Source organism: Festucalex cinctus, chromosome 14 (assembly GCF_051991245.1).
Source record: "Festucalex cinctus isolate MCC-2025b chromosome 14, RoL_Fcin_1.0, whole genome shotgun sequence".
Classification (NCBI taxonomy): Eukaryota; Metazoa; Chordata; class Actinopteri; order Syngnathiformes; family Syngnathidae; genus Festucalex; species Festucalex cinctus.
In genome coordinates, this window is record NC_135424.1 from 25,603,926 (window position 1) to 25,631,241 (window position 27,316).

General features: G+C 43.7%; 1 protein-coding gene across 1 annotated transcript in view; it reads right to left on the reverse strand.

The window, feature by feature from the left end:
- The window catches only part of piezo1 (piezo type mechanosensitive ion channel component 1 (Er blood group)), a 286,359-nt gene that overhangs the window by 194,819 nt on the left and 64,224 nt on the right, over window positions 1–27,316 (reverse strand). Inside the window, exons 10-17 of the mRNA XM_077496131.1 lie at window positions 26,037–26,140; window positions 24,924–25,003; window positions 21,500–21,680; window positions 21,129–21,234; window positions 20,679–20,877; window positions 10,299–10,319; window positions 10,082–10,179; window positions 6,718–6,884 (exon numbers count right to left, since the gene is read on the reverse strand). Coding sequence (XP_077352257.1) covers window positions 6,718–6,884; window positions 10,082–10,179; window positions 10,299–10,319; window positions 20,679–20,877; window positions 21,129–21,234; window positions 21,500–21,680; window positions 24,924–25,003; window positions 26,037–26,140 — 956 coding nt within the window. The remainder of the gene's footprint in view (window positions 1–6,717; window positions 6,885–10,081; window positions 10,180–10,298; window positions 10,320–20,678; window positions 20,878–21,128; window positions 21,235–21,499; window positions 21,681–24,923; window positions 25,004–26,036; window positions 26,141–27,316) is intronic.

A 27,316-nucleotide genomic window follows, 5' to 3' on the forward strand; every position in this document is an offset into this window, starting at 1 on the left:
CCTGTCAGAAAGAGTTTCAACGCCCACCTCCGGCAGGACTTCTCCCTTGTCCCGGGGGAGGTGGGGGACATTGAGTCCGAATGGGCTGTATTCCGCGCCTCCATTGTTGAGGCGGCCGATCGGAGCTGTGGCCGTAAGGTGGTCGGTGCCTGTCGTGGCGGCAATCCTCGAACCCGCTGGTGGACACCAGCGGTAAGGGATGCCGTCAAGCTAAAGAAGGAGTCCTATAGGGCCTTTTTGGCCTGTGGGACTCCCGAGGCAGCTGACAGGTACCGGCTGGCCAACCGGCTTTGGCGGTTGCTGAGGCAAAAACTCAGACATGGGAGGAGTTCGGTGAGGCCATGGAAAACGACTTCCGCACGGCTTCGAGGAAATTCTGGTCCACCATCCGGCGTCTCAGGAGAGGAAAGCAGTGCACCATAAACACTGTGTATAGTGGCGATGGGGTGCTGCTGACCTCGACTCGGGACGTCGTGAATCGGTGGGGAGAATACTTCGAAGACCTTCTCAATTCCACCGACACGTCTTCCTTTGAGGAAGCAGAGTCTGGGGTCTCTGAGGTGGGCTCTCCTATCTCTGGGGTCGAAGTCACTGAGGTGGTTGGAAAGCTCCTCGGTGGCAGGGCTCCGGGGGTGGATGAGATCCGCCCGGAGTTCCTAAAGACTCTGGATGTTGTGGGGCTGTCATGGTTGTCACGCCTCTACAACATCGCGTGGACATCGGGGACAGTGCCTCTGGACTACTGGACTTCCAACTACAGAGGGATCATACTCCTCAGCCTCCCTGGTAACGTCTATTCAGGGGTGCTGGAGAGGAGGGTCCGTCGGGAAGTCAAATCTCGGATTCAGGAGGAGCAGTGTGGTTTTCGTCCTGGCCGTGGAACAATGGACCAGCTCTACACCCTCAGCAGGATCCTTGAGGGTGCGTGGGAGTTCGCCCAACCAGTCCACATGTGTTTTGTGGATTTGAAGAAGGCGTTCGACCGTGTCCCTCGGGGAGTCCTGTGGGGGGTGCTTCGGGAGTATGGGTACCGGGTCCCCTGATACGGGCTGTTCGGTCCCTGTACGACCGTTGTCAGAGTTTGGTCCGCATTGCCGGCAGTAAGTCGGATTTGTTTCCGGTGAGGGTTGGACTCCGCCAAGGTTGTCCTTTGTCACCGATTCTGTTCATAAACTTTATGGACAGAATTTCTAGGTGCAGCCGAGGCGTTGAGGGGGTCCGGTTTGGTGGCCTCAGCATTGCATCTCTGCTCTTTGCAGATGATGTGGTGCTGTTGGCTCCATCCAGCCGTGATCTCCAACTCTCACTGGAGCGGTTCGCAGCCGAGTGTGAAGCGGTTGGGATGAAGATCAGCACATCCAAATCCGAGACCATGGTCCTCAGTCGGAAAAGGGTGGCGTGTCCTCTCCGGGTCGGGGATGAGATCCTGTCCCAAGTGGAGGAGTTCAAGTATCTTGGGGTCTTGTTCACGAGTGAGGGTAGCATGGAGCGAGAGATTGACAGGTGGATCGGTGCAGCGTCTGCAGTGATGTGGACTCTGTATCGGTCCGTCGTGGTAAAGAAAGAGCTGAGCCAAAAGGCGAAGCTCTCGATTTACCGGTCGATCTACGTTCCGACCCTCACCTATGGTCACGAGCTGTGGGTCGTGACCCAAAGAACAGGATCCCGGATACAAGCAGCCGAAATGAATTTCCTATGCTGGGTGTCCGGGCTCTCCCTTAGAGATAGGGTGAGAAGCTCGGTCATCCGGGAGGGACTCAGAGTCGAGCCGCTGCTCCTCCGCGTTGAGAGGAGCCAGCTGAGGTGGCTCGGGCATCTGGTTCGGATGCCTCCTGGACGCCTCCCTGGGGAGGTGTTCCGGGCATGTCCCACCGGCGGGAGGCCCCGGGGACGACCCAGGACACGCTGGAGAGACTATGTCTCTCGGCTGGCCTGGGAACGCCTTGGAATCCCGCCGGTGGAGCTGGTTGAAGTGGCTGGTGAAAGGGAAGTCTGCGTTTCCCTCCTAAAGCTGCTGCCCCCGTGACCCGACCTCGGATAAGCGGAAGAAGATGGATGGATGGATGGATGGATGGATGGATGGATGTAAGGATGGATGGATGGATGGATGGATGGATGGATGGTGTATTAATCTTCTTTGCAATGTTTCTTGCTTCAGACTTCCCATTTGATGAATCCAATTTTGGGTTTAGTCTAATATTGAAGTCCCCTCCACAAATCAATGTCCCTTTCCTGTTAGTTATCATTATATCAAATATTTGTTTATAAAAGATGCAGTTGCTTCCAGGTGGTACATACACATTAAAAAGGCTTATCAAGTTACCTTCTATTTTACCAGTTATGTGAACAAACCTACCTTCTTTATCTTTATATTCTGTTACATGTTCGTAATTTACTGCGCTGGATATCAGGATCGCAACCCCTCTCCTTCTGCCAGACTCATGAGAATAGAAGTAAATATGTTTAAATCCCAATTTGTTCAGTTTAGCATGCTCTGAATCACTGAGATGTGTTTCCTGCAGGAAAGCTATTTGGACATTATTTTTTTGTTAGTTTCGATAGTATTTTTGTCCTCTTGATTGGGTTGAGTACACCATTAATATTAAATGATGCTATTTTTATTGGTCTATGCTCTATCTTTGAATGCTCCCTTGTACATTCTCATCAAACTATTGTGCTCCCAAACTCCCTCCAGAACCCGTGGAGGTAAAAAAGAAAAAACAAATAAAAAAACAAAAACATGTTTAAACAAAAACAAACTTTCTAACTTCCAATGTAGGGGTCTCTGAACTAGACCCTGGTGAGCCTCCCAAAGGAGCAATCTCCCTCCAACGTATGGAGGGAGAGGCCCTTTTCTGCATTGATTGCGTGTTCAGGAAAAGAAACCCAACATGAACCTATTTAAATTCTAGTATCTCTCTACCATTAAATTTTGTCAACATTACCAATCAGCAGTCTGTTGAATTTGTTGTCCTTGGTGGTGTGATGTTGTGGTGGTGGGGGTGGTGGGGCGCCTCAGTTTTCAGTCGGTGCGGGTGTTGGTCTCCTGAAGGCTCTGAGCTTCTCCTTGGAGCCTGTTCCGTTTCTTGTTTTGAGTTTGTCTTTCGCCGTCCGTCTGCCTGCTTGTCTCCACGTTAGCCACTGTATCCACTCCATCAGTGTCTCATGGGGTTTGATGACTGTCACGTTGTATCCTCTTCTTGACATGTCTTCGGTTGCCTCTTCAATGGTGTCATACGTTTTGGTCCCATCCTTGTATCTGACTCTCATTCTAGCAGGGAAGAGGGTCTGAAATGGGATGTGATCTTCCTTCAGGGCCTTTCGAACCTCAGCAAACTGACGTCGTTTTTTTAGGATCAACGGTGGATAGTCATTATCCAGGTTAATGTGTTTTTCCTGCCATGTAAATCCTCTCCCCTGCCAGGTTTTCGAAGCAGTGTCTCTTTAGTCACGAAGCTCAAGAACTTAATGATAATGGAACGCGGTGGCGCTTTGTCCGGTGGTTGCGGCCCAGCTGACCTGTGCGCCCTTTCAATCTTCAAATCCAGGTCACTCTCCGGCACGTCAAGTCCTTCACGTAGTAGCTTTTCCACAAACACGACCATGGTCGGCGAGTCTGCCTCGGCACCTTCCGGAACTCCATAAATCCTCAGATTCTCACGCCGGGAGCGACCCTCCAAATCCAGCAGTTTATCTTCCATGTTTGCGTGTAGCTTTAACATTTCTGCTACCACTACTTCTGTGTTTTGGGCCCTTTCCTCCACTTTTCCCATTCGCTCTTCAGCTTCGTCCAATCTCTTGTTCGCCTTCAAAATATCTTCTTTGAGGATATCAAATTGTTCTTTGTTCTCTCGGCGAAAATCCCTTATTTCGCACAAGATTATCTCCACATCCGTCATTTTCCCGTCGATAGTTTGCCTTATCACCGTCGTTGCCCGTTAGCTTGCACCGTTAGCACTGTGTCGTTAGCGATCCCGTGTATTTCCTCCCACCGCTTTCTTTTCTACTCTTTCAGTTCAAATTATTGGTAGTTCTCTTACCCCTGCGTTCTCAAATTATTGTCGACTTGATTTACTTCGTTTGAATCGGGGAATTTTTTAAACTTAACTTGTTCTGTCGGGAGCTCGTTCAACACGCAGCCATTGCGACGGTGTTCCGACCGGAAATCCCAAGTTTGCTTTTTTTTCGATACAAAAAATAGGAATGGACTGGCTGGAATGGCTGGCAACCAGTTCAGGGTGTACCCCGCGCCTACCGCCCAAAGCCAGCTGCAATAGGCTCTAGCACCCCCCTTGTGTTTGACAGGTGGCCATTTTGAATCGTCAAAAATGGTGGCACCATTGAGAATTGGCTTTGCTTCCCGGCAGATTTGGACAGAGCATATTAAAATCAGTGTACCATATTTCATAGTTTTAGACCAATGTGCAAAATACCTCAGAGAATTCCCCATAACAGACCATACTAATGTGCATCTGCATTTTATGCCAAGTTATCCTTGGTAGTTCTAACATTTCTAAATGACGCTATATTGGACAAACTATTGCCTTCAGTACTGTCTGTAAAAAATAAATGAAAAAAAGAGAATTCAATTTTTGGACTTTTTGTTTTTCCTGTTATACCAAACTCGTACCGAACCGTGACCCAAAACCGAAGTACAGACCAAACAGAGACTTATATGAACCATTACACCCCTATAGGCCGAGAGCCAGGTCTATCCTTCAGAATGTTTTTTTGTTACCTTTTTTTTCATACTTTAATTTCCTGTTATCTCATACCTTGGGACATCACAAGTGGATAGGTACCACCCCCAACTCTGCGCCGTTTGGTCACAGGGGCCAAAAAAAAAAAATGGTGGGAAAAGCTTCTGGCAAAATTGTGTTATTGCCAATGTCAAGGTACAGGAACTGCATAAATGTCAGAAAACTCAAATTTTGCATGGTGTATCCTGACACATGGGGGAACTAAGTTAGCTTCCCCATGTGTTATGCCGATGTCAGACTACGCGATTTTTTTGTCTTACGCGACAGTTGCGCTGTCACATTACCCGACAAATTCGCTCCGTGTCGTGGACGGGGTGTGTAGTCACACTACACATCTGAAGGCGACAAGACATCAGCGTTACAGTGATATCAAGAGGTAATTGAAGGCCACCAGATCCCAAAACACAGAGGTGACAGCAAGCATCAAGAAAGCCTGGGCTTCCAGGACCTCCAGGCAATGCCACGGAACATCGAGGAAGTGATTACGTCAAGTCAAGTCAAGGCATCTTTATTTAAGGCAAAGGGAATCCATCCAACCAACTACTGAAGATGGACATATCGTTTTGAAAATACCATCCATCCATCCATCCATCCATCCATCCATCCATCCATCCATCCATCCATCCTTTTTCCCATTCAGAAAACGAGGAAGTATGCATGGTGATTTCTTCACATTATTCTAATGTTTTGACATCCTGTTTTTATTGGTTTTATGAGCTGGAAGCCCATATAATTTAAAAATAAACAAATAAATATTTGAACTCACTTAAGTTGTGGGCCCTGAATCTATAATCTATGAAAGTTTGACTTTTTGAATGGAATTGGAGAAATTATTCAGCTTTTTTATAAACACCTGCATTTGAGGCAGTGAGATGTACAATAAAATGTTTGAAATGGATCATTTTTTATGGTAAATTGTCAAGCGGAGAGGCAAATTTTGGTATTTTCGGGTATGTTGAGGGTGATATTTGCCAATTGAAATACAGGAAGCCTATGATTATTTTCATGCTAGTTCCCCTATGTGGCAAGACACAGCATGCAAAATTTTAGAGTTTTCTGAGCATTTATGCAATTGCTGTACCTTTACATTTGCAATTACACAATTTCACCAGAAGCAGTTCCCAAATGGGGTGTTTTTTGAATAACCATGCAATAGCTTCACTCAAGGGAGCTCTGCAATATCCATCTGGTACCTCTCCACAGTAATTTACTCGGGAAAGGCGGGACATTCTGTACAATAATTCGAGCTGATTGGATGATGCGGCATTGTACACGTTTATTTTGACCAATCACGGCCACGGATGAAAATGTCGTCTTCATTCTTGTCGTAGGGGGGAAAAGCGCGAACATCTTAGGTAGGTAGAAATGCACAAAGTGCCTCTCGCTGTCCAATATTCAACAAGGAAACGGTGAGTAATTCCAAAGAACAGAATTAATTGTAGCGTCCATTCCTCCATGTTAGGTTTGTTTGCCCCGGCGTTAGCTTCCTGGTTTTGTCGCAGTTGCATGTCCCGCCCCATACACAATATCGCTCTGTGATTGGTCCGAACTTGGTGGAAAATAACGGGCTCGGTACAAGATGTATTCTCCGGAGTTTGGGAACTCACAAATACCACGAGAATTCATCTTGCGAAAGCAAGGTTAATTTTTTGGCCTCTGTGACCAAACGGCCCCGAGTTGGGGGTGGTTCCTATCAACTTGTGATGGCCCATGGTATGAGATGACAGGAAATCATAGTAAAAAAAAAAAAAAAAAAAAAAGTAACAAAAAACATCCTGAGGTGTGGACCTGGCTCCCGGCCTTACTAGTTTGTAGTATTAAGCATAACACATAAAATGTAGCGAATCACCAATAGTACAAGATGCAAATTTAGATCAATGTAAATAAAATAAATCAGGTGTTTTCAGGATGTGTTAAAAAATGTGATTTTAGTTCCAAGATAAGTTTATCTATTTACCTCTTCAAGTGCAACCCACACAGAGAAGAATGCCACCATCTTAATTATGTGAAGCTCCAAAAGAGTCCAGAGAAAGACTTGACCTTTGTTGAGTATGTCTGAGAACTTTTTGAACAGAACCAATAACCTGTCAATTACCAGACCCCATTTACTGGGCATAAACTCCACTGAAAAGAAAAGGAAACAGGTCATGAATAACTCAGACAGGGATGATGAAAAAAACAGAAATCACTTCATAAGATAACAACGAGCTGCAATATGCAAAGCAGTGTCAGTACTGAATACAGAGCATCAAAGTACGCTATCAAAACACTGAATTTCTTTAGCATTGTTTTTCCTCATCATGCTGAAATAGGAGAAATGACAAGTGGTATAATACATGAAGTTGAATTATAAATAACACAAGAGGAGAAAGACCGATGAAGTGTGAAGAATGTGAAGCCACTGAAACAAATAGGCATGCAGGACCAGGAGAGAAGAACTAGCAGGTGTTGGAGGCAATAGCATTTTAGGATTGTGACATGACAATGCGTAACATGATCCTATCTATTTAAACTTTAGTTTACACAAATGTGTCTAAAACTGTATGTTGAAAGGCATTTTGCCTTTCTGAGTTCCTTTTTTGATTGTGCGATTTGAAGGCCTGTCACAATATTTTGCTTGGCGATAAAGTGCCCCAGAAATGATTGTGATAAACGATAATATTGCTGTTTTCATATGATTTTTCAACTAATATAATGATGGATGGATGGATGAATGGATGGATGGATGGATGTGTCATGACCTGGGTCGCATGCGCCAGAGTTCATGATCTGTAATGTGTCTGTTAGGTACTGATGTAACAAATGTCTGTTTACAAAACGTGATGTTCGTGATGTCAACCTTTAATCATTTAGGTAATGTCTGGACCTATGTGATGTCGTTCTTTCTGCCTCTCGATGTGAATAAATAGAGAAAATCTTATTTGTGTCTGTATTCTGGGATCGAACCCTTCAGCACATAACAGGATGGTATAATAAATAAATCCAAAGAATCCCACACGAGCAGTTGTATTGGGCTTTGATACCAGCTCATTTGTCCGCATTATTTCCAAATGATTATTATTGCTTTTATTATTATTTGTTTTTATTATTATTATTATTATTATTATTATTATTATTATTATTATCATCATCATCAGTAGTAGTAATATTCTTTTTATTTCCTTACTACTCAGGGGCCCTCATGCTGAATCTGCTGCTCCAAATGCGCCGCTGTTGTGCCAAATAAGTTACCCCCCAAAAAATTTGTATCCCCTGCCAAAGGATCTTATAACTTTTACATAAAAGTGGTGATTTTTCGAAAACGTTCTTTGTGCCTAACTTGTGTTCTTCCGATAACGTTTTTTAGCCCCCGATACAGATTCCGATACCCAGCTTTGCAGTATCGGCCGATACCATACCGATACCTAAGGTTTTTTTTTCCTCAACTTGAAAAAGCAGTCCTGCCATTGGTTCAGAGCGTTCAAGGGCCAATAGGAGGCAGTAAGCATGTCACATATCAGTGAATGTCGTGCACGAGCAAGACACAAGATGCTACATCCAAAATCCTATATTAGCGTTGGAATTAATGGTATCGGCATGTTACTTGTGAGTACTCACCGATACCGATACCACTGTTTTAATGCAGTACGGCGCCTCTGCCGATACCAATATCGGTATCGGAACAACACTATTCCTAACCCTAACTTCACACATGTGGAAGAAAACAGAAAAAACATTAACATTCATCAGTCGTTCGAGCTTTTTCTATGCATGGGGAGATTTTCGACTGCATGCGTGGTCATTGAACGCTCCTAGATGCCATTGCAGAATGTGAGCATTTTCTTAAAACATAGGCCATAGCAGATACCGGTACCACCTGGGTGAGCAAATTCTACTTGTGATTTTTTATGTTTTTTATTTTTTATATATACCTATACATCCCTAGTTTATAGTTTGATATGATAGACCTCTCAGACTGGTAGCTTTTTAGCGGTTATCACTTCATGAAGTGAACGACCTACCTGTAAAAAAAAAAAATGCATTTTTTTAAGCTGGTGCATATCATTGTTTTGGCAATGTTCAAGACTTATCAGTGGTTGATAATGTTGTGTTTGGTACTGTTTTAAAGGGCACATTCTAAGCTTTAATTTAAGCCCACTTCTGTTTGTCAAATATGTAGGTCACTGGAGCTATTCAAACTTTCAGAAACACACATTTTTTCAAAATTTCCGCCTCAACTATACCTTTTATTTCAGCGCTGTGGCATCTAGGAACATGATAGACAGAAAATACAACAACTGGAATATTCACCAGAGTCCAAGGATTCAGAAAATGTCTAATATATTCATAATGTGTCATTGTTGGACATTGCTGGATGTTTTTACACTCCATGAGGTGGTTTTTGAGATGTGTTGAAATAGAAGTATTTCGCAAAACATTGGAACACTATTTGCGCATTCCCTGTAGTCATGTGATCCCCCCCCCCCCCCCCCCCACACACACACACACACACACACGTCATGGAGGAAAGGAAGTAGAAAGTAACTCGCTTGCAACTCGCTTTTGTGTCGTAACTGCCTCCTGAGGGGATAGCAAGTCTTTTTAAGCACAAAGCGATTTAGCTATAGAGCCCAGACCGCCGTTCCATGCATGTTCCATATCGTTGCATGAGAAATGGCCGTTCCCCCCGGGCAATGAGCAATCAAGCGACATACGGGGCACATCGTCGCCTAAATCCATTCTATCCGTCCACATCAATAACAGCTATAAGCGCGCGCACAGAACACCAAATGCTCGAAACAAAATGCCCGATGAGGGGTGAGAGATGTTTTCAAAGTAATCTTAACAACTCCGGGCGTCCGTCTTTTGTAAAAGCATCATGAGCACCTCCTACAGAACTGCGAGATCTTGTGAGACGGGACATTACGAGAACCCTTTTCATTGGAAACACCTACAAGTCGAAATTGTACTTTATCGAAATAGTATAATATTGTTTTTATTTTTGTGAAAAACTAATGGAAACGCAGCTATTCACTTCCATATTTTTTGCATGTGCTTTCTGTTTGTATTTTTGCCCCTTGCCATTTGCTAAGTGTTTTGTGTTCATACTTTCACATTGTGTGCTGCTTTTGATCTATTTGTAAACAAACTTTTGTAAATCTTTATATGTGTCCGCATTTTTGGGATCCGCACATCTCTGATCATTACAAAAACAGTTTCAGCCCCATACATGCTTTGTGTCTAAATAGTCCTTCCTATCTCCTCAGAAGAACAGCAAAAACAGCACAAAAGGATGAAAAAGATGGGTTATGGTTAGGATGTGTCAAAGTAAAACTTTGTACCTTTATCTTCTGATTCATCAACAACATTGGTTAGCACTTCCTCCAAGTCAGAGGCCATTCCAACATTAATTGAAACATTTTGCTCACAGCTGTTTTTCCTGAAGGCAGAAAAAAAACATTTTAAAAAAGTTTGTTTTTTTTGTCTATTGGTATGGATGCATATTTGCATTTCAAAGGATCATACATAAACGTAACTCGTAAGGCTCTCTCTAATCACCATCTCTCTGACTGTCTTACACTGGCCGCACACATCAAACAATCAGTTTGCACTAGAGATGGTAAAACATAGGTCATTATGCAAAATGGTCTTTTAAGCAGTCATACTTGGTAACATTAACTCACATTTTCAAAACTCATGTTTTTTCGCAGCTTGTCGATAGACATCTAGTACCCAAGTTCGTAGTCATCTTGAAATGATGTACCTAAAAAACCACTAGATTAAATAGCTGCTTTCCATACAACTTCCTGCTCCTTCTCTATTACCAATGTTGTTACAGATTACTTGAAAAAAGTAATGTGATTACTGATTACTCCACAAAAAAAGTAATCTAGTTACTTTACTGATTACTTTATTGACAAAGTAACGAAGTTACAGTCAAACCTCGGTTTTCAAACATAATCTGTTCCAGAAGGTTGTTCTAAAAGCGATTTGTTTGAAATCCGAAACAATTTTACCCATTATAATTAATGTAAATAATTTTAATTCGTTCCAAGTATAAAAATAACTTTTTCCAAGCTTTTTTATTTTTTTACTATTTTACACCATAAACTGCACTGCATACTGTTTACCATAAATAGAAAAGGGTAGAAATAGACACTGTTTTATTTAGATATCCTATCTAAAATGATGAAAAAAACAAACAAAATGCAAACATTTCTTTTTTTAAATTCAATAGTTCTGCGCACTAATTTCCTCTTTTCTTCACCAGCTTTTACCACTTGCACTTGCTTTCTTTGGACCCATGATATACGATGCAAAACTAAAGAAAAGATTTGTGTAAATAACAATGAACAGGTCTGCTCTAAACGAACTTTGAACACGAATGTACTACTGAGGAAGCATCCTGGGCATTCGAGTTAGCTTGGCTCCCGAGTGAGTCGCGTTCAGGTACGCTCAGCTTTTTTCAGTTTGGTTGAGAGCCAAATTTTTGGACGAGTTCTGAGACATAAAATTCTCGAATTTTCTGGTTGAAAACCGATTTGGTTGAGAACAGAAGCGTTTGATAACCCAGGTTTGACTGTACTACCAATTTCCGCCCCTTGCTGCCTCAACATAAGAATGATAATCGGTTACTGAAATAATACTTATGAAAGTGCATGAACTTGAAACATGAACATGTTTCATGTTTCTGTTTCTCTGGTATTACAATACGGAAATTGGTGTATAACACATTACACCTGCAGGATGGTTACAAACATTCAGATAGCCTTTTTTTTTCCCTCTGGCATATTCTTTCTCCAAGTATGACGAGAAAGACACTGTAGGGTAGCTCAGGCGAGTCAACAGTACTCAATGGACACATTGGTGATGATGCATAGCGGCATGCACGGCCGTCAAGGCAGCGCCTGGCCTGACTCTTGTATAAAAAGATATAAGCCCAGCGTGATCGATCCTCACAAAATGTATGTGCACATCCCTACTTATGCCCAAATCATACTCTCAAAATATGTGAATGACAGTCACGATATTTTTTGTATTTTTGTACTATTTACGTCACCATTGCCTAGGACGGTGGCAATGTTTGCCCTTCCATAAAATCAAAAATAATGTGACTTTTGATATTTTTACCCCTCTCGCAGTAAATCGAGACAATCGTTGGTGCCCCCAAGAATCATGATAACTCAGTCATTTATGAATAGTTTTTTAATTGCCGACCACTGAAAATGTGCAGTGGGATCAGACCTATCAATACATATATAGTTTTTATTTATTTATTTATTTTGGGATGCCCTCTATGGACAATAAAAGCAACAGTGTGCGTTGAACGAAAATAATTATGATGTATGTAATATTTAAATGAAAATAAATGCCGCACAATACGTGCGCTGCCTTTCACTACTGTGCAAGCTCCAGGGACTGCGGGGTAAAACTTTCATGTCGCATCTGTCTGGATTCCATGAGCGATCCACAGGAAAAAAAAAAAAAAGGCATGTCACATTGTGTGACAAGACGAGCAAAAATTTTGACATGCTAAACAGACTTTCGTTGTGATGGTCATGAAGCATCCCAGACACTAGGCGACCAATTGTTGAACTTGTTGTTGAAGGGGCGACGCTACGTCAAGACAACTCAAAATCGTTAACGACATGCCCTGTTTGTCTGCGACACATCTGTCGGACAAAATCGGGCTATCTTCGTGTAATCTGACCAAGGCATTACTATTAATTTCATTTCAACACAACAGTTTACGATATTACACAATACTTGAAAAATGAATGTGCTTGACTTTGTCACTGCCACACCCGTCACCATGGGTGGGCCATAGGGGCCCGTGCGGTGCCCGCCCACCAAGATGATTGTGCCCCCCGCCATTTGAGGCATGGATCTCTAAAAATACACTTTTTTTTTTTTATGATACAGGGTTTTCCAAAATGTTTGACCCAATTTCGTAGACCAATAATTTTTACAATTTTCGTTGGAATGACCTCAAATTTTCACAGCTTGTGTAGTGACAAGGCGGGGTCAAGTAGGACTCAGACGCAGGCGTAAGGTAGGCCACCAAGGCAGCAGGTTTATTTCCGGCCAACAGTGGTCTCCTCTCAAACTGAGAGGAGAACAGGGAGGGGAAAAAGTGGAGAACAAAAAGCGCTCCACTAGGGAGGAAAAAACAGGCAAAAGGTACTGGGGACAACAGAAAGCGCTCCGCTAGGGAGGAAAAAGGGCACAAGGCAAAAGGGGTAACTAAAGGCGCTCCAAAAGGGAGGAAAAGGCACAAAAACAAGGCAACAACGCTAGGCAACATGAACGAGGACATAAGGACTGTGGACGCTTCCATGCACTGACGGTGACACTTCGGCAACGGAGGGGAGAATGCAGGTGGCTTTTATTGTGTGGGTTGATTGGTGGCAGGTGGTGATAATCATGGGCGGGGACCGGTAATGAGTGAGCGGCAGGAAGGGCAAGTGACCTGGGGTGAGAGGAGAGTTAGGATTTCAGAGTAAAACGGGAAACAGAGACACAAAAATAAAAGCATGAGCCGCCACGCCTGGTGGCGGCGTGACAGTACCCCCCCCTCAACGGCCGGCTCTTGACGGCCCAGGAATGTCAGGGTGATCTTCATAAAATTCATCAATTAACGAGGGATCCACGATGAACCGGGAGGGGACCCATTGCCTTTCCTCCGGGCCGTATCCCTCCCAGTCCACCAGGTATTGTCTTCCGCGGCCCCGATTACGAACATCCAAAAGTTTTCTAACCTTGTAAACGGGGCCGCCTTCAATCATCTCCGGGGGGGGTGGGTCGGGTTCGGAGGGCACCAGTGTGCTTTCATGAACAGGCTTGACTTGGCTGACGTGGAATGTAGGATGAACTCTGAGGGATCGTGGTAGACGGAGTCGAACGGCGGCAGGTCCTATGGACTTGGTTACTGGAAAAGGCCCCACAAATCGCGGGGCCAACTTTGGACATGGTACCTTGAGCCTGAGGTGTTTGGCTGATAGCCAAACTCGCTGGCCTGGACGGTATTCTGGAGCCGGTCTCCTCTTCCGGTCGGCGGCCCTCTTTACCCGGTCTCCCTGGCGTTGAAGCGCCGTCCGGGCCGCCGACCAGACCTTGTGGCACCGACGGATCATGGCTTTGACCGAGGGGACCGTTACCTCCTCTTCCAGTTCGGCGAAGAATGGGGGATCGTAGCCATGGACACACTTGAACGGGGTGAGACCTGTGGCAGATGTGGGCAAAGAGTTGTGCGCGAGCTCGACCCATACTAGATACTTGCTCCAGGTTGTCGGGTTCTGGGAGACGAGGCATCGGAGACCGGTTTCGAGCTGCTGGTTCAGCCGTTCTGCCTGCCCATTGGCCTCAGGATGGTACCCAGAAGTCAGGTTGGCTTTGGCACCTAGGGCTTTGCAAAATTGAGTCCAAAATCGGGAGACGAACTGTGGTCCACGGTCGGAAACGATGTGTAAGGGGAAACCATAAAACCTGAATATGTGGTGGATCATGATGTCGGCTGTGGTCTTGGCGGATGGGAGCTTGGTTAATGGGATGAAACGAACCATCTTAGAGAATCTGTCGACGACTGTGAGGATTGTGGTTTTACCATGGGATGGTGGTAGTCCGGTCACAAAATCCACTGAAATTTCCGCCCATGGTCTGGATGGAATTGGTAGTGGCTGGAGTAGACCCATCCGGGACTGGTTTGACGTCTTGTTGCGGGCACAGGTAGGACAAGCAGCTACGTAGTCCTTGATTGTGGTCTCCATTGCCGGCCACCAGAATCTCCGGGCGACAGCATACACGGTCCTGCGAACTCCAGGGTGGCAAAATAATCGTGAAGTATGGGCCCAGTGTATTACCTGGGCCCTCAGTTCCTCAGGCACAAAGAGTCGGCGTGGTGGGCATGACGTGGGGGGAGTGACGTTCCGTAGTGCCTCTTTGACGTCGTCCTCAATTTGCCACCTCATGGCCCCGACTATGCAGTCCCGGGGCAGAATGGTCTCAGGCTCGGCTTCCAGTGGTTCGGACTCGTGAATTCTTGATAAAGCGTCAGCCTTGATGTTCTTACTGCCGGGTCTGTAGGTCAGAGAGAAAACGAAGCGGTTAAAAAACAAAGACCATCTGGCCTGTCGAGGGTTGAGTCTTTTGGCCTGGCGTAAGTATTCCAGATTTCGGTGGTCGGTCCAAATCACGAAGGGGAGTTCGGCGCCTTCCAGCCAGTGTCTCCATTCTTCGAGAGCCACCTTCACAGCTAGGAGCTCCCGATCACCGACCGAGTAGTTGCGTTCCGCTTTTGATAATTTTCGTGAGAGGAAAGCGCAGGGATGTGTCTTGCCGTCCTCTTGACAACGCTGGGACAGGACTGCCCCAATACCAATACTCGAGGCGTCCACCTCCACCACGAACTGGCGCTTGGGGTCAGGGACTCTGAGGATAGGGGCATTAGTGAAGCGAGCTTTTAAGTCCTTGAATGCCCCTTCAGCTTCCGTGTTCCACCTAAATCGAACTTGCGGGGAGGTCAAGGCGTGCAGGGGGGCAGCAATGGTGCTGAAGTTTCTGATAAATCGCCGGTAGAAGTTGGCGAATCCGAGGAATTGTTGTACCTTCTTTCGTGAGTCCGGCGTGGGCCAATCCCGCACGGCGCTGACCTTGTCCGCTTCCATCTCCACTTTTCCGGGTGACACGACGAATCCCAAGAAGGAGATGGAGTTGACATGGAACAGGCTCTTTTCTGCCTTCACGTAAAGCTGGTGATCCAGCAGGCGTTGCAAGACTCGGTCCACGTGGCTTCGATGGCTTGCTTGGTCAGGAGAGTAGATTAGGATATCATCCAGGTAGACATACACAAAGTGGTCGATGAAATCTTTGAGTACTTCGTTAATCATGGCCTGGAAGACTGCGGGAGCGTTCGTGAGGCCGAAAGGCATGACCAGGTACTCGTAATGTCCCCGGGGAGTGTTAAAACCAGTCTTCCATTCATCTCCCTCGCGGATCCGGATGAGGTGATAGGCGTTGCGGAGATCGAGCTTCGTGAAGATTCTAGCTTGTTGCAGCTGGTCAAACACAGAGGACATCAATGGCAAGGGGTACCGGTTCTTAACAGTGATGTCATTCAGGGGACTGTAATCAATGCATGGGCGTAGGGATCCATCCTTTTTACTCACGAAGAAAAAACCTGCGCCTGCAGGTGAGGAAGACGGTCGGATGAGGCCGGCCTTCAAGGAGTCGTCAATATAATTGTTCATGGCTTGGCGTTCGGGTCCTGAGACCGAGTACAGTCTCCCCTTGGGGATGGTTGATCCGGGGATCAGGTCAATCGGGCAGTCATACGGTCGATGGGGAGGAAGAGTCATGGCCTTGGTTTTGCTGAAAACCTCCCGCAGGTGGTGGTAGCAGGAGGGAACGGTGTGCAGGTTCGGGTATTCCTCTTGAGCGGACGAGGCGAGGGACACCTGGTGAACCTGGGCTGTGGTGTTCCGGGGTGCGGGTTGTTCCAATCTGTGAGTCATGCAGTCCTTTCCCCACTCCAGAATGACTCCAGAGTTCCAGTCGATTCTGGGATTATGTAGACGCAGCCAAGGGTGACCCAGAACCAAAGTGGGGGAAGCAGAATGGAACACATGGAAGCGAAGGGTCTCGAGGTGCTGTCCGATGTGCACTTCCAGAGGTTCAGTGATGTGAGTGATTCTGAAAAGTTCCTTGCCGTTCAGCGCTCGAGCCTGGATGGTTGACAGAAGTGGCTCGGTGGAGACTCGTAGTTGCCTCACGAGCTCCCAGTCCATGAGGCTCTCGTCGGAACCGGAATCGATGAGGGCTGACAGATTTGTGGTGACATTGTGGTGGTTTATCTGCATTTGCGTGAGCCTGTGGTTCTTGGCGGGTCGGGGTGACGGAGGACTCACCGGTGACCCGCTCTTCGTGGTGCAGGATCCCACTAGGTGGCCAAGACCACCACAATAGAAGCATCGGCCCTCTCGGCGGCGGCGCTGTCGCTCCTCGGGCGTTAGCCGGGCCCTTCCCAGTTGCATGGGTTCCTCTCTGGCGAAGTCCACCTCTCCTGGTTCAGGTCGGGAAGGAAGGATGGGTTGCGGCCTTCCGGGCCCCGGTGGTCGTGACCAGGGGGTGGGTTCCTCCCTCCTTCGGAGTCCGCCGATCTTAGCCAGTTCCCGGCGACGATGATCGGTGCGGATGGTGAGGGAAATCAAGGCGTCCAAGTCCGCGGGGAGATCTACGGGAACCAGAAGCTCTTGAATGGCGGGTGAGAGTCCTTTCAGAAAATGGTCGTGAAGTGCGATGGCGTTCCAGCCACTGCTCGTTGCCAACGTTCGAAAGCGAACTGCATAGTCGCTGACAGATTCGTTGCCTTGCTGAAGTCGGCTCAGTGCTCGTGCCTTCTCTCGGTCATTATTTTCTGGATCAAAGACTTGGCGCAAAGCGATTCGAAAGTCCTGTACGCTTTGGCAGACCGAGGAACCCCTGGCCCATTCCGCGGTCGCCCAGGTTTTTGCCCGTCCCGTCAGGTGAGACAACATGAAGGCCACTCGGGATCGGGCTGTGGGAAATGCCTGTGGTAACTGTTCAAAATGAATGTCACATTCTGTGAGGAAAGTCTGACAGCGTCCGGGTTCACCGGAGTATCGTTCTGGGGAGGCCAGTCTCAATCCTACCCCGGTGAATGGCGTGGTCGGTACAGAGAACTCAGGGTGAGGAATCTGTCCAGTGGGAGCTGGCGCTCGACGCCGTGAAAGGCCTACCAGCTCGTGGACCTGGCTGGTCAATTCCTCCATCCGGGACAGCATGGTCTGTTGGGTCCGGTCCTGGTTGTTGAGCCGGGCCTCCTGGCTCTGCAGTGCGGCCTCGACCATGCCTGCTGGGTCCATGCTGGCCGAAGTGTACTGACAAGGCGGGGTCAAGTAGGACTCAGACGCAGGCGTAAGGTAGGCCACCAAGGCAGCAGGTTTATTTCCGGCCAACAGTGGTCTCCTCTCAAACTGAGAGGAGAACAGGGAGGGGAAAAAGTGGAGAACAAAAAGCGCTCCACTAGGGAGGAAAAAACAGGCAAAAGGTACTGGGGACAACAGAAAGCGCTCCGCTAGGGAGGAAAAAGGGCACAAGGCAAAAGGGGTAACTAAAGGCGCTCCAAAAGGGAGGAAAAGGCACAAAAACAAGGCAACAACGCTAGGCAACATGAACGAGGACATAAGGACTGTGGACGCTTCCATGCACTGACGGTGACACTTCGGCAACGGAGGGGAGAATGCAGGTGGCTTTTATTGTGTGGGTTGATTGGTGGCAGGTGGTGATAATCATGGGCGGGGACCGGTAATGAGTGAGCGGCAGGAAGGGCAAGTGACCTGGGGTGAGAGGAGAGTTAGGATTTCAGAGTAAAACGGGAAACAGAGACACAAAAATAAAAGCATGAGCCGCCACGCCTGGTGGCGGCGTGACATGTAGAAACGTTTCAAGTTTTTGTGTGTAACATCGAGCTTACACAAAACAGAGGAAACGAAGTTCTGAACGTCCTAAAAAGCACTTGGGCTGTAATTCCAAAATATAACCTGCCACTTGGTGCTGAACATTTATGAAAATCATAGACCCAATAAATATTTGTACTTTTCTTTGGAAATTTAACCAATAAAACTTGTGACCTTCAACATAAAGTGCATTTAGTTTAATTAAGATCCATCAAGTAGTTTCCGAGATATGGGCATTTATAATGGGGTCAACCATTTTGGAACACCCTGTATATTTCATTGTAGCTAATTTTGCGTTTTAAAATACTAATGTTGAGTTGCTTATCACTAAGACATTAAAAATATTGTAAAAAAAAAAAAAAGACGACTGTAATTTCTGGACTATAAGGTGGCTAGCTTTACCTCAGTTGTTTACAACGCAGTGCTTACTTGTGGCCGTTACTTCATGCTAACGTTAGCTCAGCTTTGACAAAGTCCCCCATTTATATTGTGTCCCGCCAAAAAATATGTTGTCACAAAAACAGCCCCTTACTGTTTGTTATGATTTTGCAACACTTATTTAGCATGTCTCACCCGTGCATTTGGTTGTCCTGACGGCAACCGGCCGGACGCCAGCGGGAGAATACGATGCGTTCACAATGCCGACATCGACATCGGACATATTAGACGCTTAAACGTCGCTGTTGTACGGCAAACCTGGCACAACCTATTGCTGCTAGACCGTAATTGGTGCTCAGTACTGTCTAAAACAGACTTTGAAGTGGAATTTTGTCACTGATATCGATTCACATGCTGCCAAACACACGAGTATGGTGTATATATGTTGAGTTAAGAGTTCACTTAATTCCTACGTTCCCTGAAGGGACTGTCACTGGGGGGTGTTTCCAAAGCGCTTTTGTGCAGCTGTCACTCATGATTCCACGCCCCGCTCAGTTGACACCACGCCCCCACGTAACATTCGGGTCAAAAGTCTGAAACTGGAAAAAAGAGACTTGGAACTGAAAAAAAAGATCTGAAAGTGAAAAACGATTTGAAAGTGAAAAAAAAAACGTTTTGAAACTGAAAAAATGTGTTGAACCCCCCCCCCCCAAAAAAAAGATCTGAATCTGAAAAGAAAAAAAACATGCAACTGAAAAAAATAAGACCTCAAATGTCAAAATATATATGGAAGCAAAAAATGAAAATAAATAATTTATTCAAAGGCAGGACCGAAGTGAATCAAAATTAATTTTGACCCGAAAAAACTTTTCACATGCTTATTTTTATTTTGAATACCTTTTTATATTTTGTGAAATTCAAGATCAACAAATTTTCAGTTTCAAGTTTTATTTTTTCAAGTACAAAAACTTTTGACCTTAATTTAACTCCATAGACCATCCACTTTTATATGATACTTCGCGCAATGATTTCCGTGACGTGGACAGAACACTTAGCAACAATAGTTCAGTTAATTCCAGTAATATATTGTGAATCTTCATCCTCGAACTATGTAGTGGAACGTCCATTTACAATGATTGCCTCCAATTTAATAGCCAATCAAATCAGTTTTTTTTTTTGTTTGTTTGTTTGTTTGTTTTTGTAACCACTCATTCACACACACACACACACACACACACACACACACACAAGCTTACTTCATGTACGCGCCAATCAAATCTGTTGTCAACAAGCCGCGCTAGAGGGTGACGTCGTGTGCGGCTAAAAATGGCGTTTGACTCAGTTCAAATAAAATAAACAAAACAAAAATGTTTGGAGATGGTCAAAGTAAGAAGTGAGGGTATCGAAAAACAGGTGCCATTAAAAGTTATTTTAGTTAACTAAAACTAATGAAATAACTAAAACTAAAATTCAAAAAACAATTTTGTTAAAAAAAATTTTAAAAAAAAAGAAAACTAACTGAAATTACATTTTATGTTTACAAAACTAATTAAAACTATAATTATAGCAAAAATGTCCTTCGTTTTAGTCTTCGGTGTGATTTTTAGTAGTATTTTTATTTTAATATCAACCGGAATAATGACGTTTGAAAGTATGTCACACAGAAGTGACGTCATCGAGCAGCAGCCAATAGAAAAGCACCTTCAGATGATGAGCCCATTTAAAAGAGATACAATGCTGCCATCTGCTGGCTATAGATAGTGAGTGTTTTTGATTCTGAAACTCATTGACCAGGCAGCGCGTGCTGCACTTAGACGGTGAACGAATTGTTATTAAACGTTTTTGGTGGTCAGAGTTAAGTAATTTTGTAAAAATAAAACACCATTGTCATTGTGGTCAAACTGAATATTGTACAGTAGAAGCTAATATCACTGATAAAAACAATTTATTCAATCCCATTGACTAATAAGGAAAATTAACAAAAAAGGCATGAGTCTAATAATTTGGAATACTAAAATGTTATTTCATTGTGGGTCATTTAAAGCATGCACACACACGCACACACAATTAACCAGAAATAATGAACTATTCTGATATTCTAACCTGATATAGACAGAGGCAGAACAAGAAAAGCAGCATGTAGATGATCTTGTATCCAACAAGTTTTCCCACAAAAGAGACCATGAGGAACATCCCACCACACACATAGATCCAATATTTGGCATAAAAACTCAGCACCATGCCTCCCAGGATCTTGAGCAGGGATTCATTTGTAGAATCGATCGCTTGTGTGCAGGTAAAAGAGGATAGAGAGGTAAAGTTGACAAAAGAAAAAAAAAAAACATATTGACATTAAATTAGTCCTATTATTTTGTATTGTATGTCCTGCATGGTGAAATAGAAAATAAGAGTGGGCAAGAATGGTGTCAAAAAAAAAAAATTGTGTTAAACGGGACTCAGCACACATCTAATGGCATGTTTTGGTCTTTTTTTTTTTTTTTTTTTAATGTAAACATGTACATATTGAAAAAATAACCTGTCGAAGTGACTTCTTCAAGTGGTGCAGCCGTTGTCCTCCTCTTGCTCAAGTTTTCCTTAACTGACTGACGCATTAAAAGCCAGAAGGTTGAAGTGAAGAGGAGCTGAAGAGGAAACAAAGATGGGAAGCAATGATATATAATCAAATATTCACTGAGTAACTTCAGGCGCACCTGCACTTGCCTGCAGTTGTTCAAGAAAGCAAAGTTTTCTGTAAAAAAATAAAATGGAAAAAAAAAAAAAAAAAAATATATATATATATATATATATATATATATATATATATATATATATATATATATATATATATATATATATATATATATATATATATATTTATTTTTTTTTTTTTTTTTTTTTTTACTATACCATAGCTCCAAGTCTCAGACAGGGGTACTGGGCTTTATCTAGCCCTAGCTGCTTGAGACTGATGGTTCCCACGGTGGTAGGCAGTTCAGGTGCAAGCTCCATGGCCCATACATACTGCAGACAACATAGTACCAGGCCATAGACCAAGATAAACGGAGAACACAACATGGCTGCTTGTCGTCTACAAAATGAGACAAAAACAAAAGCAGTGTTTGACAATAAATTCCAGCAGATTTTAAAATTTAGATGTTTTTCAAGTAAAAGAACTTCAAGAATAGTTTATTATAGTCATGGGGGTCAACAACCTTTACTGTCAAAAGAGACACCAAATAAATAAATAAATAAATAATCTGTCTGGAGCCGGAAAAGCTTTGTTTGATTTTCATTATCATTATTTTCATTATCAAGGACAATGCAATCAAACACAGGATACTAAGAGCAAAGCTTGCAGCTGATGTTAAGCACATAATTTACAATCCTGGCTGAGCTTTTACACTTGATTCTATATATATATGTGATCTAAAACACATAAAAACAAAGCCCCAACTTAAAAGGTGCCCTCATATGAAATGTTCACTTTTGGGGGGTTTTGACATAAATATGCTTGACCATAGCCTGACTAAGTCCCCAAAGTTGTGAAATAAACAACCCATGTTTCCCTTTCCTATGGACATTTGTATCACATTAGCTCAAACAGCACTCTCAAATGGGCTGTTTCAGCAGGTCGGCTTTACACGTCACTAACCCCACCTTTTTCGGTTTTACACGTCACTAGCTCAGCGCGAACTCCACCCTCACAATTTTCAACCCCCCCACCCGCCGGAGCAAACAAACAGCAGCAGCAGGAGGACAGCATGGTCCAAGATTTCACAGCCCCGTATTGCCGGTCCGGAGGGTTGTGGAGGGCCACCTACGCAGTTGGAAAGCCAAGGTCGAGCCGGTTCCCGGGATGTGTTCATTTTCCCCGTAGGACTTATAGTTCGACCGGTACGGGGGTGTCAATCCCAGTAGCTGCACCCAGTCGTGAGGAGGATTATCAGCCCTGACAGTTTGTGCAAACATTTTACTGACGACTGCTTCAGGAATTTGGGACAATACAAACGTGGATTAGCAGAACATCTTTCACTTATCCCGGGATCGATACCAACTACTGAAACTAATGAGCCAAAATTACTTCAGGTGCAGACGTGAAGACTGTTTGTTAAACAGGAGCACACGGAAAAGATTAGACTGGGCCACGCCCAACTCATTTTGTAATCAAAAACACACGGAAGTCTGATGAGCGTTGGCCACACCCACCAAAATCTGCTCGTTTGATGCTAGGCTAACGGTAGACCTTCCTCATGGAGACTGCAACTCGACAACAAGGTACAATTTCGTGAACATTTCTTTGGATACAGTATTAGGGCATTCAGAGGATGATTGATGTCATTGCTGCAAAGCTCATAACAGGGGATCTATAAAAATAAAATCAATTGCAAAAAGTGAAAGCAATCAATGATGCTGATCACTCAATAACGCCCACCATTTATTCACGATGGATAAAGTATTGCTTTATTTTCATTCAAAAAAGTTTGGCGATAAATGTTTGAAACTCACAGATAGTCTTTCTATCTGTGGGCACAGTTTGCTGCTCTGATATGAAAAAGCTGACTGACCAATGAAGTCCTGCACTGACCCCGGGTTTTCACCGGATGCGGTTGCGGTGCGGTTGCGGTGCGGTGCGTCTTGACTGCGTACTCCGGACGGGTCAATTTTTTTGTCAATCCACACCGGCTCCGCACAGCTGCGGTTCGGCAGCTCCGTCGCCGCCCACTTCCCAACGTGTCTCGCGGGACCGCGCGCGCGCGTTCATGTGGAATTTCACAACGACAAACATACAGAAAGTCTGTGCTCAACAGAGAAGCAGAAAGAGAGGTGGACTTCTTTTGATTTAACCTTTTCTTCTTCTGCTATGAGATTCCATGCAGCATCCTTTTTTTGTTGTCCTTGTAAAGTATATTAATAACGAGAGTCGGGTCAGTGCGGGTCCACTCTTTATTTCTGTCTTCCGCGTCCGGCTGCCGCTCAGTACGGCAAGCGAGACGGGCACAACAAGCAATCACGAACATCAAACTCACAATACATTACAGTCCTTATAAAAAGGATGTGCCGTGTCATATATTATTTTGTGGTTTTCCACCTCCAATATAAACCTCTCCTCGTCCATGTTCGCTGGTGTCTAAACCGTGAATGAGCACATGGCCCGGCGACGCCCACGTCACGTTTTGCTGAAAAGCTTGCGAAATAGGAGCTGACGAGTGTTTTATTCTGAAAGGTAACCGGAAATTTATTTTGAAACTGCCTCGGTCTTCCTGTCCCGCTCGATGTGTTTTGTGCTAGCTTGCCATTTGCCGGAGGCCTACCGCTGCGGCGTCTGGCAAAAATAGAAAATAGGTCTATCCTTGCGGAAGGCTTGCGGCACGCCGCAGGCCTTCCGCAGTCGACACGCAACGCACCCGCAAGCGGTGTAAACTGCACCATTCGAATGAATGGAATCTAATTGCTTGCGTCGCCGGACCGCACCGCAACCGCACCGCAACCGCAACCGGTGAAAACCCGGGGTAAGGGTGTGTAACATTCTGGGTCAATGTTTGGTTTGGTTTATTCATTTTTTCCTTTTTGACACATTACAGCTAACATCAATCACATCACATCATTTGCAACATTGACATCCGAAAGAAGGGCTGACGGGGAGAAGCCTAGGCTTATTCGAGACCCGTCCCCAATTATAACGCATCAGGCATATACATTATTTAGAATAATCATTGATTTTTATCGTTATCCATCCCATACTATCCCAGACACTGCTGGCTCAGTTCATATCGAATGTCTGTGTGTAGATTGCGGCTAGTCCCAGTCATTTGGAACTGGTGAATCGGCCCCCAGACGCCACCAACAGGCCCACCCCGCCAGGCGAGCAGCCAAGGCAAGCGCATTTGTTCTCTTTCACTCTTTCACCAGTAGCGTCTTCGCTGACCTCGGATCACCTAACACACATGTTGTGGCTTCCAGAGAGTAGATCGGCTTGCATTCGGCCCATTGCTTTTAGCAATTTTCTTTTAGCAATTTTGCCTCGACATATATATATATATATATATATATATATATATATATATATATAGCCCTGCGATTGGCTGGCAACCAGTCCAGGGTGTCCCCCGCCTACTGCCCAGAGCCAGCTGAGATAGGCGCCAGCACCCCCCGCGACCCTTGTGAGGAATAAGCGGTCAAGAAAATGGATGGATGGATATATATATATATATATATATATATATATATATATATATATATATATATATATATATATATATATATATATATATATATATATATATATATATATAATATAACATACTTTTTTATTAGTAGCATAGTTTTTTACCTAGCACGCAGAATCCAGATGAGGCAAGCCCACAACAGTAGCACGAATGTCAGCCAGCTGTGGTATGTGATGCTCCAAACCTGAAGAGTAAGAAACAACAGATGATTTTAAAGTTGACAAAGCTGCAAGATTTCATGCAAGATTTCACTTTAGTGCAGTCACTGATTGTGTTGTGGTACATTCCCCTGACTAGTGCGCAAGCAGCATGTGTTCACTCAGTTATGTTAAGAGATGAAAGTGTGAATGACTGTCTCTCTGTGCTCTGAGACTGCGGACTTGCATATGAATGGACCATCAATGGCTCCTCATGGGTGAAGCCAGAGGGCAGCCATCTTACGTTGACACTCTTACTGACAACTTCAGTTTATTAAAAATATTGTTAGTGCGTGTTTTACATCAAGAGGTAAGGGGAGCCTCTCAAAAGAATGAACTTTACTGTTTACATTAAGAGTCTATGAAGTATACAGAGGTGATATTTACATTATAGTTAGCGATTACATAGTCAAAATATACAAATCACATGATATAACTGGATAACTTTATTCTTCCTATTCCCTTTTGAACATGAAAACGGTGCTTTTTCTTTTTTTTTTAGTCTTTTTTTTTTTTTAGTCTTTTTTTTTTTTTTTTTTTTTACTTTCTAATACAATATTATATTTGTCAGGCGCAAATGAAAGATAAGTGAACGCCGCAAATTGTCATCATTCACTTCAAGGAACCCTCACATGTCAATTACTAATGTGACAAAGAAGAATGGATAATTATTTCCACATCAGGATTTGCAACAACGATAGACTTCTACCCAAAAAGAGTACTGAAATAAAACCCAAACGTGCTATAACAAAGTATTCATTTGAGGGTTTACACGTATACAGGTGCACACATTTTTCGTTTTTTTCCCCTTAAAATATTTCAATATTTTCTCAATTGAGATGTGCAGGGTTATTGGTCACATTAATGGCAGACAATCATTGGGAATGATTTCTTGTGGCCTCATTTTTAATACCAAATTAACCTGGCATCAGTTTTTTTTATAATTATCCCTATTATGACCTTTTGTAATGGAGTATTCTATTTCATACATTGACCACATTGGTTTATGTAAATAATTACCATCATTGCAATCAGGGCAAAGACATAACTCTGCTGCATGACCATCTTTCCCAGCATTAAAAATGGGCTTTCAGTCTGTTGACCACCAGGTGCATGACCAAAACCTGTCAAAGAAAAATACCTGTCAGTATGGATTATTATAAAACACCAAAGGACAACGATCTAAAACCTATAATGCTTTAAGGCAATGTTTGTCCTGTCTGGAGGAAATAAAAGTTGTACATTTTAGAGTGTATTTTATTTTGTTTGTTTTTAAATTTTAGATGGTCTAACCTGACCTGTTTGAGCTTCTCCACCCTTACTGCTTCAGATCAGCAGACCAAACGCTACTGGAGATATTGAGAATTAATGGAAACTGAGAGGAGACCAAGCTTTTTCCATTGCCAGTCCTTTTTTTGGAATGACCTTCCAGTAAACGTTAGTGAAACACCCTCTGTCCATTTTTTTATATCCACTTATCTTAAAACAAATTTTCATTCTTAGGCTTTAATGTTGGAGTTAAGGCAATTATTTTGCATAAGAAAAAAAACTCAAGGTAAAACAGCAAAAAAAAAAACAAAAAAAAAAACAGTTTGTATTATGAAATAATTTTGTAAAATGTACTTCGTGTGAAATCCAGGCTTGTATAGTTTTTTTTTTCCATTTATTTTGATTCATTCATTTATTCGTTTCCCGAAATACTTTTTAAACAAAATATAGAATATTTGGTACACAACAAACATGTACCACATTAATTCATTTGCTCCCAATAACATATAAATACGTTTTCGTTAAATGTTTTAAGTGTCCCAAAGACGTATTTATATGTTTTTTTGTTTTGTTTTGTTTTTATGCTAGAGCATACAGAAGGCTTTGATGCAGCCTCTCAACTGTAAAGAACGGTTGCATAAATGGTTGTTATTACACAAACGCCCAGCAGGTGGCAGCAGAGCAAAGGAGATCAATTAGGACCATGTTGAAAAAAAGCTCAATTACTTACAATTTTAAATAGATTTGTGAAAATTGATGGAACTTAGCAATATTCTAATGCTAATTGCTGCAAAACGGAAACAGAAAGAAATATACTTTTTTTTCCTGTTGAAAGAAGAGTTTAATCTTTCTTTTGATATGTTCCGTGTTTTTATAGCAATAGAACACAATATCCTATAGGCCTTGCAAAATCAGTAAAAAAACTAAAAAATCCAGTAAAACAGCCGGCAGCGAATGGGACTGCTTCTTTGAAAATGGCTGCGAGGGAATGAGTTAAGTTTAAATAAAAAAAAAAAAAAAAACATTTATTT